The 19787-nt window shown below is 26.6% G+C and overlaps 1 protein-coding gene and 1 pseudogene across 1 annotated transcript; one reads left to right on the plus strand and one right to left on the minus strand.

Annotated features, from left to right (window-relative positions):
- The first annotated feature begins 7217 nt into the window (after positions 1-7217).
- Positions 7218-18558, plus strand: LOC142223805 (protein takeout-like). The gene is made up of 4 exons (XM_075293654.1): positions 7218-7450; positions 15094-15471; positions 18054-18200; positions 18273-18558. The coding sequence occupies exons 1-4, from the start codon at positions 7351-7353 to the stop codon at positions 18425-18427; spliced, it is 780 nt and encodes a 259-aa protein (XP_075149769.1). The 5' UTR covers positions 7218-7350; the 3' UTR covers positions 18428-18558.
- LOC142227461 (large ribosomal subunit protein eL19-like) lies at positions 12083-12710 on the minus strand (annotated as a pseudogene).
- Positions 18559-19787: the final 1229 nt, after the last annotated feature.

Here is a 19787-nt window from a genome sequence, read left to right on the forward strand (position 1 = left end):
TTAGAAAAGTCAGAAGATACAACTGGGGTAGAAAACAAATAAGGAAAGTTTAAAGTCGAACGGGGCCGACTATATTATATCCTAGATCACTTTATAGATTTACATTTTCCATATATATATATATATATATATATATATATATATATATATATATATATATATATATATATATATATATATATATATATATATATATATTATATATATATATATATATATATATATATATATATATATATATATATATATATATATATATATATATATATGTATATATATATATATATATATATATATATATATATATATATATATATATATATATATATATATATATATATATATATATATATATATATATATATATATATATATATATATATATATATATATATGTATATATATATATATATATATATATATATATATATATATATATATATATATATATATATATATATATATATATATATATATATATATATATATATATATATATATATATATATATATATATATATATATATATATATATATATATATATATATATATATATATATATATATATATATATATATATATATATATATATATATATATATATATATATATATATATATATATATATATATATATATGTGAGCTATTTCTAAATCTTAACCGAGTTTTACTAAATTTGGTATGTATAGCTAGAATAGTAATAGTTACATTCTGTACAAATTTTTACGGAGTAAAAATTTGGCCTCTGTGGTCGGGTGAAAGATATATACGGGAGCTACATCTAAATCTGACCCGATTTCTATCAAATTTGTCCCACAATTCAGGGCAAATATCTAGATTCGGGGTCATATATCGGGCAAATATATGGATGCTATATCTAAATCTGAATCTATTTCTACCAAAATCAAAGTCGATTGGACTAAAACTGCGATATGGACTTTGATCACAATACTATGCTTAGAGACAGACGGACATGGTATGTTAAACCGACTCGCGGTTGCACGGTTACTACAGTTGGTAGAATTCTACCAAAAATTTCAAAAATTTTTTTACTGTTTGCTAGATTGGTAGGATTCCCGATGTTTTGATAGATTTTGCGAGACATTCCTCTCGAACTAAGTACCTCTTAGTTGGATAACAAAAATAATAAATAAAATAAACTGTTCAAAAATGTTTTTTTTAGAAATAAAATTTTGACAAAATTTCTATAGAAATGAAATTGTGAGACAATTTTCTATAAAATAAAATATTGAGAAATATAGAAATAAAATTTTGACAAAATTTTCTATCGAAATAAAATTTTGACAAAATTTTCTATAGAAATAAAATTTTGACAAAATATTCTAGCGAAATAAAATTTTGACAAAATTTTCTATAGAAATAAAATTTTGACAAAATTTTCTATCGAAATAAAATTTTGACAATATTTTCTATAGAAATAAAATTTTGACAAAATTTTCTATAGAAATAAAATCTTGACAAAGTTTTCTATAGAAGTAAGATATTGACAAAATTTTCTTTAGAACAAAAATGTTGATAAAATGTTCTATAGAAATAAAATTTTAACAAAATTTTCTATCGAAATAATATATTGACAAAATTTTCTATAGAAATAAAATTTTGACAAAATTTGCTATGGAAATAAAATTTTTACAAAATTTGCTATAGAAATACAATTTTTCCAAAGTTTGTCTATAAAAATAAAATTTTGGCAAAATTTTCTATAGAAATACAATTTTGACAAAATTTTCTAAAGAAATAAAATTTTGACCAAATTTACTATTTTATTAAAATTTTGAGAAAATTTTCTATAGAAATAAAATTTTGAGAAAATTTTCTATAGAAATAAAATTTTGAGAAAATTTTCTATAAAATAAAAATTTCAGAAAATCTATATATATAAGATTCAATCTATGTTTGTTTATTTGTTTGTTTGTTTGTATGTACCGAGTTGGCTCCGAAACGGCTGAACCGATTTACTTGAAACTTTCAGAGATCGTAGGGGTCGTTCATGTGGTGAAAATAGGGTACCTCATTTTTTGACACCTGGTCGCGGAGGGGGACCTCCCCTTTGTCGGACTTTTTGAAAATTGGACCAAAGTTGACCGATTGGCTTGAAATTTTCATTGAAGGTTGGGTTTGGTATCTAGACAAAGATCCGCTACTTTATATTTCGATATTTGGTGGCGGGGGGGACCTCCCCTTTGTTCAACTTTTTTTAAAGTACAGTGAAAAAACTATAATTCTCTAAATTATCTGAGATTTACAGAGAACATGCGGTGAGGTTGTGGAATTAATATGGGGTACCTGATAATTTCATATGTGGACGGGGAGGGGGACCTCCCTCTTGCCCTTCTTTTTTATACTTCGAACAAAATTATGCGATTTGCTTGAAATTTTGATTGAATGTTGGGGTTGGCATCTAGACAAAAATCCGCTACATTATTTTTCGATATTTGGTCGGGGAGGGGACCACCCCTTTGCCCGACTTTTTTTTTTAAAGTACAGTGAAAACAAAACTAAACTCCCCCGACTGAAATTTTACGGAAAAATGAGTGAGGTTATGATATTTATATCAGGTTCCTAATTTTTTAATAAAAATAAAAGGTCATAGTGAGACATCCGCTTCTCTTAAGTAACTACATACAGAGAAACAATTAAACTTTACCGAGTTACTTGAAATTTACAGAGGACTGGGGAGAGGTTACGATATTAATAGTTGATACCTGATTTTGTGATATTTGGACGGAAGAGAGGCCGCCCCTTTAGGCTTATAATTTGCTTGACATTTTCTGGGACGTTTACAAAAGATACGCTACATCACTTTTCGATATTTGGTCGGGGAGTAGGTCCTCCTCTAAAACTGCAAAAAAAAATTCTTAAGTTTTCTTGAAATTTACAAAGGCAGTGGAGGAAGGTTATGAACGAAGGGAAGTTTCAAGAATTTTCAGGGAAGGTTAGGGGTGCTATTCACTACGGAGTTTGTCGATATTGTATCGGGGAAAGTGACGTCCCTTTAAAACAATAAGCAAAATTTAAACATCTCCGATCTACTTGAAATTTACAGGGAACGTGGGAAGAGGTGATTAAATTTATACATGATTTTTAAATTAGTATATGATTTTTCGATATCTGGTTGGAGAAGGGGAAAATTGAAATAAACTTTGTCGAGTTACTTCGATTGAATTTATAGGGACCATTGAGTAGTTATGAAATTATGTTAATATATTGTACGTGATAGTCCGATATCAGGTCAGAGTGGATCAAAGGTGGGGAGAGGGTTCCCTGTTGTCCGTTTTTTTTTTTTCTTAAATTGAAAGTAGAGGGTTGTCCGTAAATGGGAATTTTATGATTTTTGCACAGGCTTCTGCCAGACTTCTTTTTAGTAAAGAACTTAAATTTACATGAAATTGGCAGAGGGTGCATCATTTTCCAACATTTTAGCAAATGTTAATGTGGTAAAATTGTTTACTACTTCTGCCTTTTCCGATTTATTAGATGGAAAACAGTAATTCTTTGTATGTTATTATAATATAGTGCTTAATTTTCAGATATGTTGAGGAGAAGGATACCTTTCATTGACATACCACACTTAAAATTCACAAGAAATGTAGAAGTTTGTCCAACTACTTGAATACAGAATATTTTTTAAGACGAACCATTTTACATATGCATATCCGCCGTATTTGTACCTATAAACGAAAGAGCAAGAAGTCCGATTTGTTTGAAAGAATCCAAATATTTTCGAATTTGTTTTTAGCATGAAGAATATGGTTGACTAGGTTAACGCAAAATGTTCCTACAAATACGCTTCGGAAGGCGCAGCGAAGCGGTCCGGGTTACGCTTGTTTTATATAGAAATAAAATTTTGACAAAATTTTCTATAGAAATAAAAATTTGACAATATTATTTATAGAAATAAAATTTTGACAAAATTTCCTATAGAAATAAAATTTTGAGAAACTTTTCTATAGAAATAAAATTTTGAGAAAATATTCTATAAAATGTTGACAAAGTTTTCTATAGAAATACATTTTTGACAAAATTTTTGTATTGAAATAAAATTATGACAACGTTTTCTATAGAAATAAAATTTTGACAAAAATTTCTATAGAAATAACATTTTGAGAAAATTTTCTATAAAATAAAAATTTGAGAAAATTTTCTATAAAATAAAAATTTGAGAAAATTTTCTATAGAAATAAAATTTTGACAAATTTTTCTATAGAAATAACATTTTGACAAAATTTTCTATAGAAATAAAATTTTCACAAAATTTTCTATAGAAATAAAATTTTGACAAAATTTTCTATAGAAATAAAATTTTGACCAAATGTACTATAGAAATAAAATTTTGACAAAATTTTCTATAGAAATAAAAATTTGACAATATTATTTATAGAAACAAAATTTTGACAAAACTTCCTATAGAAAAAAATTTTTACAAAGTTTTCTATAGAAATAAAATTTTGAGAAAATTTTCCATAAAATAAAAATTTGGGCAAATTTTCTATAGAAATAAAATTTTGGTAAAGTTTTCTATAGAAATAAAATTTTGACAAAGTTTTCTATAGAAATAAAATTTTGGCAAAGTTTTCTATAGAAATAAAATTTTGACAAAGTTTTCTATAGAAATAAAATTTTGACAAAAAATTGTATAGAAAAAAAATTTTGACAAAATTTTTGTATAGAAGTAAAATTTTGACAAAATTTTTGTATAGAAGTAAAATTTTTGTATAGAAATAAAATTTTTCTATAAAAATAAAATTTAGACAAAAATTTTTATAGAAATAAAATTTTGAGAAATGTTTATTGTTATTTCGATTTTAGCTTAAAATCATTATAAAAAACTATTAAAAATATTTATTTCACAAAATTTCACAGATTTTTTTAATTTACATCCAAAATTTGGATTTGGATCACATCTAAAGAAGTGATGCAAATTTAGTTCACCGGCAGTTGAAATGGAGGACTTCCTTCCTATGACAAGCCCATGTTAAATTCATCGCTTCTGCATCAATTTTGCACCACTTTTTGGCCACGCTCTTTTGCTGGGTTATAATACCCATTTCCACAGGTTGGTGCCTTGCTTCATTTCTAACACTATGGCTTTGTCGGCCGTTTGAAGGCCATAATTCGTGTCAATGGTAGCCATTTCGAACAAATGAACTAATTTTATGTTATTTTCGACATTTTTACTTTTGAACAATAAGCCTTGATCAGTTTATAAGGAGTTTATACACTCAGTTATGATTGATGTGGACCCATTTATGCATGGTAGTTATAGCCCATATACTGCCATCGTACATCAAATGTCAAACGGATCGGATGTAATTTGTTCTTCCAGAAGGTTCTAAAAATTGAATCTGAGTGAAGGTTTACATGCGGGCTATATATAACTATGGACCGATACGGGGGAAATTTGCCCTTCCAGGATGATGAAATTTTATTTGTATGTAAAAATTTTGTAAAAATTTTACTTCTATACAAAAATGTTGTCAAAATTTTATTTCTGTAGAAATTTTTGTCAAAATTTTATTTCTATAGAAAACTTTGTCAACATTTTATTTCTATAGAAAATTTTGTCAAAATTTTATTTCTATAGAAAATTTTGTTAAAATTTTATTTCTATAGAAAATTTTGTCACAATTTTATTTCTATAGAAAATTTTGTCAAAATTTTATTTCTATAGAAAATTGTGCCAAAATTTTATTTTTATAGAAAATTGTGTCAAAATTTTATTTTTATAGAAAATTTTCAAAATTTTTTTCTATTGAAAATTTTCTCAGAACTGTATTTCTATAGAAAATTTTGTCAACATTTTATTTTTATAGAAAATTTTTTAAAATTTTATTTCTATAGCAAAATTTTGTCAAAATTTTATTTCTATAGAAAATTTTGTTAAAATTTTATTTCTATAGAAAATTTTTTCAAAATTTTATTTCTATTGACAATTTTGTCAATATTTTATATCTATAGAAAATTTCGTCAAAATTTTATTTCTATAGAAAATTTTGTCAAAATTTTATTTTGATAGAAAATTGTGCCAAAATTTTATTTCTATAGAAAATTGTGTCAAAATTTTATTTTTATAGAAAATTTTCTCAAAATTTTATTTCTTTGGAAAATTTTGTCACAATTTTATTTCTATAGAATATTTTGTCACAATTTTATTTCTATAGAATATTTTGTCGAAATTTTATTTCTATAGAATATTTTGTCAAAATTTTATTTCTATAGGAAATTTTGTCAAAATTTTATTTTAATGGAGAATTTTGTCAAAATTTAATTTCTATAGAAAATTTTGTCAAAATTTTATTTCTATAGAAAATTTTGTCAAAATTTTATTTCTATAGAAAATTTTGTCAAAAATTTATTTCTATAGAAAATTTCGTCAAAATTTTATTTCTACTCAAAATTTTATTTATTCAAAATTTTATTTTATTTCTTTAGAAAAATTTTGAAGTACCTCTTGGTTGTACGGGAATGATTTTGCAAAATCTACCAAAATATCTAGAATTCTACCAATCTTCCAAACGACTATTTTAGGTGGAACTCTACCAACTGTGGCAACCGTGGATAGAACTCCTTAGGGATTATACATGTGTTGGTTGTATTAAATCAAATCTCTTTAAAATTGATGAAAATACCTAAAACTTTCAAGCGACTATGAGATAACTACATCCCCTACGGAAGGAAGTTGGTTTGTTTAATTAATTTTTTTATTTTAAATCACTGATTTTTCATTATGTTAAATGTTTACCATTCACTTGGGTTAATGATGTGTGAAGTGTCGAAAATAATTTCTTAATTATTTAACAACAAAAAAAATCTCATGCTTTCGGTTCTAGTGATTCGAGTGTAGTGGCCGGTGGGTTGGTTGGCTAGTCGCCTGGCTGAAATTCTAACCGGCAAATTGGAAATAAGCCACCTATTAAAAAATCATAGCATTGCTTGTACATTTTAATCATGTTTTAAGTTGGAAATTATTTTTTTTTGTATTTTACTTTTTATTGTATTTTACTTTTTATTGTAGAATTTTTTTTCTTTGTTGCGTTTGCGTTGATAACACAAAATGTCATTGTCTTTGTTATGTTATTATTACTTTTATTCTCATTGTTGTTGTTGTTGATGTACTTGCAATTTGTATGATTATTACTCTATTGATGATAGAGTATCCACCACCAGCAATGTGAATAAAAAGCCCATTGATGGGTTTTTAGTAGTTTAGATGATATCGGGCTGTGTTTGCAATCGGGTGAAATTTAATTTACGCTACCGTTTTTCCATAAAATAACAAATTTTCAAAAAAAAGCCTTAAAAGGAGATCTATACAAAAATCACAAAAAATGTCCACTACAATTAGTATTTTAGTACTAATATTCAGTTTCAAGGTTAGGGGCAGTTTTCCGGCACCACAAATGGACTACCAACAAGTTACAGCCTTGCGTGAGTGGAATAACTAAATATATTGTTAACGGTTTATTTTCAATTCAATTAAAAACTACGAAAAACAATAAAAACTAAAAAAAAAGTTAAAAACTAGACAAAAATATTAAAAATCTGAATAATTTAATGTTTGTTAAATAATGCAATTTTAAAACTATGAAAAAAATATAAAAGTTTATAGTCTGCTGTGAGTGAATAACTACACAAAAAAAAAGTTAACTGTTTTACAGGAAGAATGAACTACCTCGTGCGAAAATTGAACTAAATTGTACTACACTTTTTGGGATTTTGACAAAATATAATAAAAAACAAGTAAGGAAAGTCTAAAGACGGGCGGGGCCGACTACATTATACCCTGCACCACTTGTAGATCCACATTTTCGATACCACATCTAATCCGTCAAATGTGTTGGTTGCTATATATAAACTTTATGTTCCCATATACAGATATTTAAATCTGACTCGATCTGGACAAAATTTGTTAGACTTATGTATACTTAAAATTTAAGTCGGCTAATGCCCTGGGGTGGAACAAAAAGTTAGTAAAAACAAGTATATACGGCCGTAAGTTCGGCCAGGCCGAAGCTTATGTACCCTCCACCATGGATTGCATAGAAACGTCTATTGAAGCCGTGGTATATATTAAACTTCAAAAGGGCCGATTAAATACGTATATAATTAAGTTTAAAGTTTCTATAGAAGTAAAATTTTGACAAAATAAAATGTTGACAACATTTTCTATAGAAGTAAAATTTTGACAAAATTTTCTATAGAAATAAAATTTTGACAAAATTTTGTATAGAAATAAAATTTTGACAAAATTTTCCATAGAAATAACATTTTGACAAAATTTTCTATAGAAATAACATTTCGACAATGTTTTCTATAAAAATTTTGGTAGAGTCGAGTGGCAACCATGATAATGAACCGATATGGACCAATTTTTGTGTGATTGGGGATCGGATATATATAACTATAGACCGATATGGACCAATTTTGGCATGGTTATTAGCGGCCTTATACTAACACCACGTTGCAAATTTCAAGCGGATCGGATGAATTTTGCTCCTCCAAGAGGCTCCGGAGATCAAATCTGGGGAAAGGTTTATATGGGGGCTATATATAATTATGGATCGATATGGACCAATTCTTGCGCGTTTGTTAGAGACCACATTCTAACACCATGTTCCAAAATTCAACCGGATCGTATGCATTTTACTCCTCCAAGAGGCTCCGGACGACAAATCTGGGGATCGATTTAAATGGGGGCTATATATAATTATGGACCGATATGGACCAATTCTTGCATGGTTGTTAGAGACCATATACTAACACCACGTACCAAATTTCAACCGAATCGGATGAATTTTGATCCTCTAAGAGGCTCCGGAGGTCAAATCTGGGGATCGGCTTATATGGGGGCTATATATAATTATGGACCGATGTGGACCAATTTTTACATGGTCATTAGAGACCATGTACCAAATTTCAGCCGGATCGGATGAAATTTGCCTCTCTTAGAGGCTCCACAAGCCAAATCGGGGGATCGCTTTATATGGGGGCTATATATAATTATGAACCCGTGTGGACAAATGTTTGCATGGTTGTTAGAGACCATATACTAACACTAGAGACTCCGCAAGCCAAATCGGGGGATCAGTTTATATGGGGGCTCTATATAAGTATGGACCGATGTGGACCAATTTTTAAATGGCCATTAGAGACCATGTACCAAATTTCAGCCGGATCGGATGAAATTTGCTTCTCTTAGAGGATCCGCAAGCCAAATTTGGGGGTCCGTTTATATGGGGGTGGAACGATATGGCCCATTTGTAATACCATCCGACCTACATCAAAAACAACTACTAGTGCCAAGTTTCAAGTCGATGGCTTGCTTCGTTCGGAAGTTAGCGTGATTTCAACAGACGGGCGGACGGACGGACATGCTCAGATCGACTCAGAATTTCACCATGACCCAGAATATATATACTTTATGGGTTCTTAGAGCAATATTTCGATGTGTTACAAACGGAATGACAAAGTTAATATACCCCCTCATATGGTGGAGGGTATAAAAATATTATCTAGCAACAAATAATTTTTATACCCTAAACCACATAGTGGTCAGGGTATAATAACTTTAATCTGTCAAAAAATGTGCCTACCAGAAATATTGATTTTAGACCCCATAAAATATATACCGATCGACTCAGAATCAGAATCTGTCTGTCCATGTATTTGTTGTTCACAATTATTAACCGATTTTGATGAAATTTGGTACAGGGTGTTTTTTGGGTACAGGTTAAGTTAGGTTAGGTTAGGTGGCAGCCCGATGAATCAGGCTCACTTAGACTATTCAGTCCATTGTGATACCACATTGGTGAACTTCTCTCTTATCACTGAGTGCTGCCATGTTAAGCTCAATGACAAGGGGCCTCCTTTTTATTGCCGAGTTCGAACGGCGTTCCACACTGCAGTGAAACCACTTAGAGAAGCTTTGAAACCCTCAGAAATGTAACCGGCATTACTGAGGTGTGATAATCCACCGCTGAAAAGCTTTTTGGTGTTCGGTCGAAGCAGGAATCGAACCAACGACCTTGTGTATGCAAGGCGGGTATGCTAACCATTGCACCACGGTGGGTACAAGGACAAACGCTATTGAATTTGGAAGAAATCGGATCAAATTTAGATACAGCTCCCATATATATGTATAGCTCGATTTCGACAAATGGGGTTACGTTGCCATAGCCATACATGTAGCTTGTACATAAATATATTGGCCAAATAAATAATTTGCACAAATTTGGATTTATTACCTAAACTAATTGAGGGATATCCTCTTTTTTTTTAATAATGGAAGCAATATTAGTGGCATACAATGGTAAAGTTTAACAATCGTGAATTCAAAATATTGCAAGAACAGATGCAATACAAATTAAAATCATTGAAGTTACAGAAAGTGCTAGAACTCACCGATGCCCAAAGACCCTGCTCACTTGCCACATTTGATTTTCTCCGATGAGGGCCATTCGGGTTTACTTGCCAAAAAAGTCAGATGAAAATGTTCTCCTTTGAATTGCCGTAACGGCCGATGGTCTCTCTCCGTTCATAGAGATGGACCGTGGGGGTAAACTAAATGCGAAATTTTATCAACAAAATGACCTAAAGGCAAAGATTTTATTTTAGAAGTTTATTTCAGTATTTGCAATATTATATATTATGATCTCTCCTATTAGCGACAATTTTTTTGGCTGAATAAATAACCCTTAAATTGTAAATTTAAAATTTTGTAAAAATTTTATATCTATAGAAAAATTTTTTCAAAATCTTATTCTTATAGAAAATTTTGTCAAAATATTTTGTCAAAATTTTATTTCTATAAAAAATTTGCTCAAAATTTTATTTCTATAGAAAATTTTGTCAAAAATTTTACTTTTGTTAAAATTTTATTTCTATAGAAAATTATGTCAAAATTTGAATTCTATAGAAAATTATATCAAAATTTTATTTCTATAGAAAATATTGCCAAAATCTTATGTCTATACAAAATTTTGTCATAATCTTATTTCTATAGAAAATTTAGTTAAAATTTTATTTCTGTAGAAAATTTTGTCAAAATTTTATTTCTATAAAAAAAAATTTGTAAAAAATTTATTTTGATTTTATTTCTAGAGAAAATTTTGTCAAAATCTTATTTTTATAGAAAATTTTGTCAAAATTTTGTTTTTATAGAATATTTTGCCAGAAAATTTTGTCAAAATTTTATTTCTATAGAAAATTTTGTCAAAATCTTATTTCTACAGAAAATTTTTTCAAAAAAATTTTTTTTTTATAGAATATTTTGTAAAAATTTATTTCTGTAGAAAATTTTGTCAAAATTTTATTTCTATAAAAAATTTTGTCAGAAATTTATTTTGATTTTATTTCTATAGAAAATTTTGTCAAAATTTTATTTTAATAGAAAATTTTGTCAAAATTTTATTTCTATAGAAAATCAAGATTTTATTTTAATAGAAAATTTTGTCGAATTGTTATTTCTATGGGGAATTTTGTCAATTTTTTTTTATTTCTATAGTAAATTTTGTCAAAATCTTAGTTGTACAGTAATTTTTGTCAAAATTATATGTTAATAATTTTATTAATTTTATTTTAATAAAAAATGTTGTCAAAATTTTATTCCTATAGAAAATTTTGTCAAAATCTTATTTCTATAGAAAATTTTGTCAAAATTTTATTTTTATATTCTATATTTTGTCAAAATTTTATTCCTGTAGAAAATTTTGTCAAAATTTTATTTCTATGAAAAATTTTGTCAAAATATTATTTCTATGGAAAATTTTGTCAATTTTTTTATTTCTATAGAAAATCTTGTCAAAATTTTTTTTCTATAGTAATTTTTGTCAAAATTTTATTTTAATAGAAAATTTTATTTTAATAGAAAATTTTATTTTAATAGAAAATTTTGTCAAAATCTTATTCCTATAGAAAATTTTGTCAAGATTTTATTTTAATAGAATATTTTATCAAAATTTTATTTTAATAGAAAATTTTGTCAACATTTTATTTCTATAGAAAATGTTTTCAATATTTTATTATAAAAACACTAGCGGCTTCTTGTGGGTTTGTTTTCCTCTTATTTTTCAAATAATGCTCAATATTAGTAGATAAAATACAAAATAAAAGATCTAGAGCCTAATTTACTTCTTGCCAGTGGTGGCGTGGGCAGCTTTAGCGGCTGCTTCATCTACCTTGGTATGCATATTATTGAGCTTTTGCTTCTTGTTGGCAGCCAACATTTTGCTGCGTTGCTTCTCAGCCTTCTTCTTGTGAATGTATTCCATGAGGACACGTTTGTTCTTGAATGCATTACCCTTGCACTTAATGTACCAGTCATGGTACAAGTGACGATCGATTTTCTTGCTATCGCGGTATTTCTTCAGCAAACGTCTGGGGACACGTTGACGTTGCATCCACAAGAATTTGATGGGCATACGGGCATCGACTGTACCCTTACACTTACCAAAACCACAGTGACGGCCCTTGCGACGAGCTTCAGTGTTTTTGCGTACACGATATTCGGAGTGTACAACAACAGGGTTCTTGATGATCCAACCATCCTTGATCAATTTGCGGATGTTTTGGCGGTAATTGGTGTGTGTGTTTCAGAAATTTCATTGGGATCTAACCAGACCTTCTTCCTGTCGCATCGCATTATAGAGACTACAAGCCTCTGTTGAAGTTTAAGCGAACTCATGCTGTCGACCTGTAATCATCGCTTTTCAGAAAGAAAAATATAGAAAATTTTGTCAACATTTTATTTTATTTTGTTTTGTCAAAATTTTATGTCTATAGGAAATTTCGCCAAAATTTTTTTTCTATAGTAAATTTTGTCAAAAATTTTATTTCTGTAGAAAATTTTGTCAAAATTTTATTTCTATTGTAAATTTTTTCAAAATTTTATTGCTATAGAAAAGTTTGTCAAAATTTTATATCTATAGTAAATTTTGTCAAAATCTGATTTCTATAGTAAATTTTGTCAAAATTTTATTTCTATAGAAAATTTTGTCAACATTTTATTTCTATAGGAAATTTTGTCAAAATTTTATTTCTATAGTAAAATTTGTCAAAATTTTATTTCTATAGAAAACTTTGTCAAAATTATATTTCTATAGTAAATTTTGTCAAAATTTTATTTCTATAGAAAATTTTGTCAACATTTTATTTCTATAGGAAATTTTGTCAAATTTTTTTTTTCTATAGTAAAATTTGTTAAAATCTGATTTCTATAGTAAATTTTGTCAAAATTTTATTTCTATAGAAAATTTTGTCAAAATTTTATTTCTAAGAAAATTATGTCAAAATTAAATTTTTATAGAAAATATTGTAAAAATTGTATTACTGTAGAAAATTTTGTCAAAATTTTATTGCTATATAAATTTTGTCAACATTTTACTTCCATAGAAAATTTTGTTAAAATTTTATTTCTATAGAAAATTTTGTAAAAATTTGTATTTCTGTAGAAAATTTTGTCAAAATTTTATTTCTATAGAAAATTTTCTCAAAATTTTATTACTTTACTTCCATAGAAAATTTTGTTAACATTTTATGTCTATAGAAAATTTTGTAAAAATTTTATTTTTATAGAAAATTGTGTCTATCTTAGTTCTATAGTACATTTTGTCAAAATTTCATTTCTGTAGAAAATTTTGTCAAAATGTTATTTCTATGGATTTTTTTTTCAAAAGTTCACTTCTATGGAATATTTTGTCAAAATTGTATTGCTATGCAATTTTTTAATTTTATCTTTATAGAAAATTTTGTTAACATTTTATTTCTGTAGAAAATTTAAGTACCTCTTAATTGGATTCGCAAAATCTACCAAAACATTAAATACCAAATAGTACAAAAACTAACACTTTTGACAAAGATACCATGTGTCTATATCGCCGAATTCTGGGTGTTACGTATATATGTACTAACCTAGCAAAAAATTTGGGTTCTAAAGTTAAAAGCACTTTCAAAAATGGCCTCCCAAAGATGTTTTTTATTTTAACTACACAGGAAGTTATTTTATTTCAATTTGTTATAACTCGCATTTTTCATATGTTTAATGGATAATTTTATCGTTTTTTTTTTTGTCTCAAATAATTGAAAAAAAAAGAATAAGAGTAAATAAAATAGTACAAATTTTTGTCGAAAAAAATGCTAAATTCATTCTAGAAAAATTAGAAATATTTGATGTCAAATGTTTCAGACAAGCGTTAAAGTGCATTAAAAATCATAAAAAATTATAAAATTTATTTATTTTTATTTATAACACTGATTTAGGATCACACCTAAATAAGTGATGCAAATTCAGTGCAACTGCTGTTGAAGTGGTGGACATTCGTCCTATGACAAGCCCCTGTTAAATTCATTGCTTCTGTGCCAATTTTGCACCACTTCCGGATCCGACAAGGATATTTTCACTACTTTTTTGGCGAACATTTTTTTGCTGGGAACTAATAGGGTAAAAATGATATAGCAATTATCGAAATAATGCTAAGCTTTACAATGGATATACCAACAAACAATGTGCAACTGAGTATGACGTTTGTGTCTTAAATCTTTTGTTTCGCTCATCTTGCGTGAGGAACACATTATTTTCGATGAACTCTTCCAGATTTATCTGTATTGGAGGTGCTTATGAATTGCTTTTTTGTTCAGTTAGTGCAATTTACAAATCATCTAATTGCTCATTTGATTAGTATTTATTTTTATGAAATGCTAACGAACTTTACATCACAAAATCGTGTTTTAATTCTATTACGGTATATTTTCATTTCTGAAATTGCATGTACAATGTAGGCATATAATAATTATTTTCACACGTTTTTTTGTCAATACTATGTATAGATCAAAAATGTTAGGTAATTAAAATGCACGTTGCTAATCTATTGATCCGAAGTATGTCCCGTCAGCATGGCTGCAACAAAGACCTCTTTTGAAGGCCTCCAGAAAATTTATTTTTAAAAGACTTTTACAAGGTTAAACTTAATTTTTATTTTACAATTATCAAAGTATGCGCATAGTTTTAGTTATACTTATTAAATTATGTTTCGTTATACACTGATAAAATATAATTTCTTCTCCTCTTTTTCTAGCCGAGGGTACGTCTGGTTGCAAAAACGATGAAAACATTAATGAGTGCATACGTAGTGCCCTCCAAGAGATGATAAAGCGTAGCAAGGGCGGTGTGCCCGAGTTGAATATACCACCCATAGATCCTTTCGTGCAGGATAAAATAACCATGCAATTTGAAAATAATTTCATTCAAGGCAGAGTCACTGGGCGTAATATAAGAGCCGTGGGTATTTCAAAGGCTATCGTGGAGAAAGTTGATTTCAAAAAGGATGGGAACACCATAACATTCAACACCGTGAACCGTTTACCCAAACTTCGGGTGGATGGTCAATATAAGTCTGATGTAGTTTTCAATAATAATAAATTGTCAGCAAAAGGATCGTTCAATGCAACAATGTGTAAGTGTTTTGTACTATAAAAAATCATAAAAAATCTTAAAAAACTTAAAAAAAAAAAAAAACAAAAAAATTCTAAAGTAATTTTAATTCAATGGTGATGGAAGCCGAAAATGTTTTTAATCAAAATATTAATTGATACAATCAATTTTTATTGAAATAATAGAAAGCTAAACAGAAAACATTTTCACGAAAATTTTTCTAATTAAAGTTTTAATTGAGTTTTAAAAAATATTCAATTAAAACTTTTCTTGATTCAACAAATTTTTTAATTGAAACAAAAACCAATTAAAATAATTGATTATTTATGTTTTTAATTAAAATATTAATTATCCCAATAAATATGTTAATTAAATAAAAATATATATTTTAATTACAAATATAACTGAAAATATTCATGGTTATAAATAAAAACAAAAATATTTACATCAAATAGAAATTAAATTTTAAAAAATTTTAATTTAAATCAATAAAATATAAATAAAAATTTAGTTGAATCACAATTTAAAAAATGATTGATACAAATAGTTTTTAATTGGTAAAAATGAAATAAAAATAGAGTTAAATTTCAATTAAATTAAAATGATTTATATATTTTCTTATAGAAAAAAAATTTTGAAATTTTTTTTTTTTTTTTGACAATATTTTCTATAGAAATAAAATTTTGACAAAATTGTCTATAGAAATAAAATGTTGACAACATTTTCTATAAAGATATAAAATTTTGACAAAATTTTCTATAGAAATAAAATTTTGACAAAATTGTCTATAGAAATAAAATTTTGACAAAATTTTCTATGGAAATAAAATGAATTGAATCACAATTTAAAAATGATTGATACAACTGATACGAATAATTTTTAATTTAAAGCAGTAAAAATTAAATATTAATTGAGTTAAATTTCAATTAAATTAAATTGATTTATATTTTTTATATAGAAATAAAATTTTGACAATATTTTCTATAAAGATATAAAATTTTAACAAAATTTTCTATACAGAAATGAAATTTTGACAAAATTGTCTATAGAAATAAAATTTTGACAAAACTGTTTAAAGAAATAAAATTTTGACTAAATTGTCTATAGAAATAAAATTTTGACAAAATTTTCTATAGAAATAAAATTTTTACAAAATTTTCTATAGAAATGAAATTTTGACAAAATTTTCTATGGAAATAAAACTTTTACAAAATTTTCCATAGAAATAAAATTTTGACAAAATTGTCTATAGAAATGAAATTTTGACAAAATTTTCTATGGAAATAAAATTTTGACAAAATTTTCCATAGAAATAAAATTTTGACAAAATTTTCAATAGAAATAAAATTTTGACAAAATTTTCCATAGAAATAAAAATTTGACAAAAATGTTGACAAAATTATCTATAAAAGTAAAATTTTGACAAAATTTTCTATGGAAATAAAATGAGTTGAATCACAATTAAAAAATGATTGACACAAATGATACGAATATTTTTTAATTTACAGCAGTAAAAATGAAATATAAATTGAGTTAAATTTCAATTAAATTGATTTATATTTTTTATATAGAAATAAAATGTTGACAATATTTTCTATAAATATTACAATTTTAACAACATTTTCTATACAGAAATGAAATTTTGACAAAATTTTCTATAGAAATAAAATTTTGACAAAATTGTCTATAAAAGTAAAATTTTTACAAAATTTTCTATGGAAATAAAATGAGTTGAATCACAATTAAAAAATGATTGATACAAATGATACGAATAATTTTTAATTTACAGCAGTAAAAATGAAATATAAATTGAGTTAAATTTCAATTAAATTAAATTAATTTATATTTTTTATATAGAAATAAAATTTGGATAATATTTTCTATAAAGATATACAATTTTAAAACATTTTCTATACAGAAATGAAGTTTTGACAAAATTTTCTATAGAAATAAAATTTTGACAAAATTGTCTATAGAAATAAAATTTTGACAAAATTTTCTGTGGAAATAAAATGAGTTGAATCACAATTAAAAAAATGATTGATACAAATGATACGCATAATTTTTAATTTAAAGCAGTAAAAATGAAGTATAAATTGAGTTAAATTTCAATAAAATTAAATTGATTTATATTTTTTATATAGAAATAAAATTTTGACAATATTTTCTATAAAGATATACAATTTTAACAAAATTTTCTATACAGAAATGGAATTTTGACAAAAAGAATTATGACAAAATTTTCTATAGAAATAAAATTTTTACAAAATTTTTCATAGAAATAAAATTTTGCAAAATTTTTCATAGAAATAAAATTTTGCAAAATTTTCTTTAGCAATAAAATTTTAAAAAATTTTCCAAAGAAATAAAATTTTGACAAAATTTTCTGTAGAATTCATTAGAATTGATAAATATTCATATAATTTTTTTTTACAAAATTTTCTATAAATTTTTTTTGACAAAATTTTCTATAGAAATAATTTTTTTTTGTGTAATAGTGACTCTTAAAAGCTAAATTTTCAAAATTACTAACTATTGATAATATTTCCTTTAAGAAGTCTCCCAATAATGTCAGAATCTTTTTTCATTTTCCCTTTTTTGCAGCTGATATCGAGGCCATAATAGAAAGTGAAGGTGAACTCTACGAACGGGATGGCCGTACTTATGTTCGTGTCACCAAGTTCAATATTGATCCTACCATAGGTAATATGCGTGTCTCTGCTACTGGCTTATTGCCCGACAAAACTTTGAGTAAATATCCCCGAACTTATCTTCTTATGTAAATCCAAAAAGATTAACAAATTCCTATCCGATCTTTTTTAGATGATGCCCTTGTTGATTTTGCCAATCAAAATTGGCGTCAAGCTTATAAATCTGTTATTCCTGAAACTCGTGTGACTTGGGAACCACTTATCCTGAAATATATTAATGAATTTTTTGATCATTTGCCTTTCGATTTATTGTATCTGGAGGCATAGTTAGATTATCTTAGTAATTTAATAAATTTTTTGTTTATAAAGAATTTTTAGTAATAGATCAATTTTAGTTATTTAATTTTATTCAATTAATTGGTTTAAATAAAATGTGTTTGTTTATAAAATGTTAACAATCATTTCGTCATTCACTTTTATAACATACACCAGTATAAGTTTTGATAAAATTTTCTATAGAAATCTAAATTTTGACAAAATTTTCTATAGAAATAAAAGTTTGACAAAATTTTATATAGAAATCAAACGTTTTAAAAAATTATCTATAGAAATCAAAATTTTAAAAAACGTATACGTATAGATTTAAATATAAATACGTATAGATTTAAATATAAGTGGTTTCACTGCAATGTGGAACGCCGTTCGGACTCGGCTATAAAAAGGAGGTCCCTTGTCATTGAGCTTAACATGGAATCAGGCAGCACTCAGTGATAAGAGAGAAGTTCACCAATGTGGTCTAAGTGAGCCTGATACATCGGGCTGCCACCTAACCTAACCTATGGGCGTTTCAAGATGATCGCCTTTTTTTGGGAGAAACTGGACATGTCGCAATCGTACTGCTAGAACTGTAAATTCTGTATGGTACACAGCCATTTGTTTGCCAGTTCTCCTCAAGACATCGATGAACACTCAACACATCGATTTCATGGGTCATGCGCCGTAAAGTCCAGACTGTTGTACCGAATGTCTTAATGTCTTAATAGTTTTAATCCCGTACGTAAAAAATAATATGAGAGGTCAACGTTTTTCGACACCTGGAGAAGCAGTTGATGCTTTCAGAATGCATGTTATGGAAATACCTCAATCAGAGCGGAGAGGAAAATTGTTTTCCAATCCCCAGCAAAAAAAAAGCGTAGCCAAAAAAGTAGTGAAAGTGTCCTTTTTGGATCCGGAAGTAGTGCAAAATTGGCGCAGAAACGATGAATTTAACATGAGCTTGTCATAGAACGGATGTCGACCATATCAACAGCCGTGGCACTGAATTTGCGTCACTTCTTAAGGTGTGGTCCGAATTCAATGTTTTCGATGGGAATTATAAAGTTGTGTGATATTTTGCCAAATAAATAATTTTTATAATTTTTTATGATCTTTAATGCATTTAATAACGCTTGTATAAAAGCTTTGACCTCAAATATTTTCAAAAATTTGCAATTTTTCTAGAATGGATTTCGAATCTTTTTCGACAAAATTTAAATAATTTGTACCATTTTATTAATTCTTACTCTCTTCTTTATTTAATTTAAAATTAAATAAAATCTTTTTTATTTAATTTAAAATTTTAATTTAAAAATTTGGAAAAAAGCGAGTTTTGAAAAGATGGAATCAAAAGAACTTCCTGTGTAGTTAA

This window comes from Haematobia irritans, chromosome 2, assembly GCF_050003625.1.
Source record: "Haematobia irritans isolate KBUSLIRL chromosome 2, ASM5000362v1, whole genome shotgun sequence".
Classification (NCBI taxonomy): Eukaryota; Metazoa; Arthropoda; class Insecta; order Diptera; family Muscidae; genus Haematobia; species Haematobia irritans.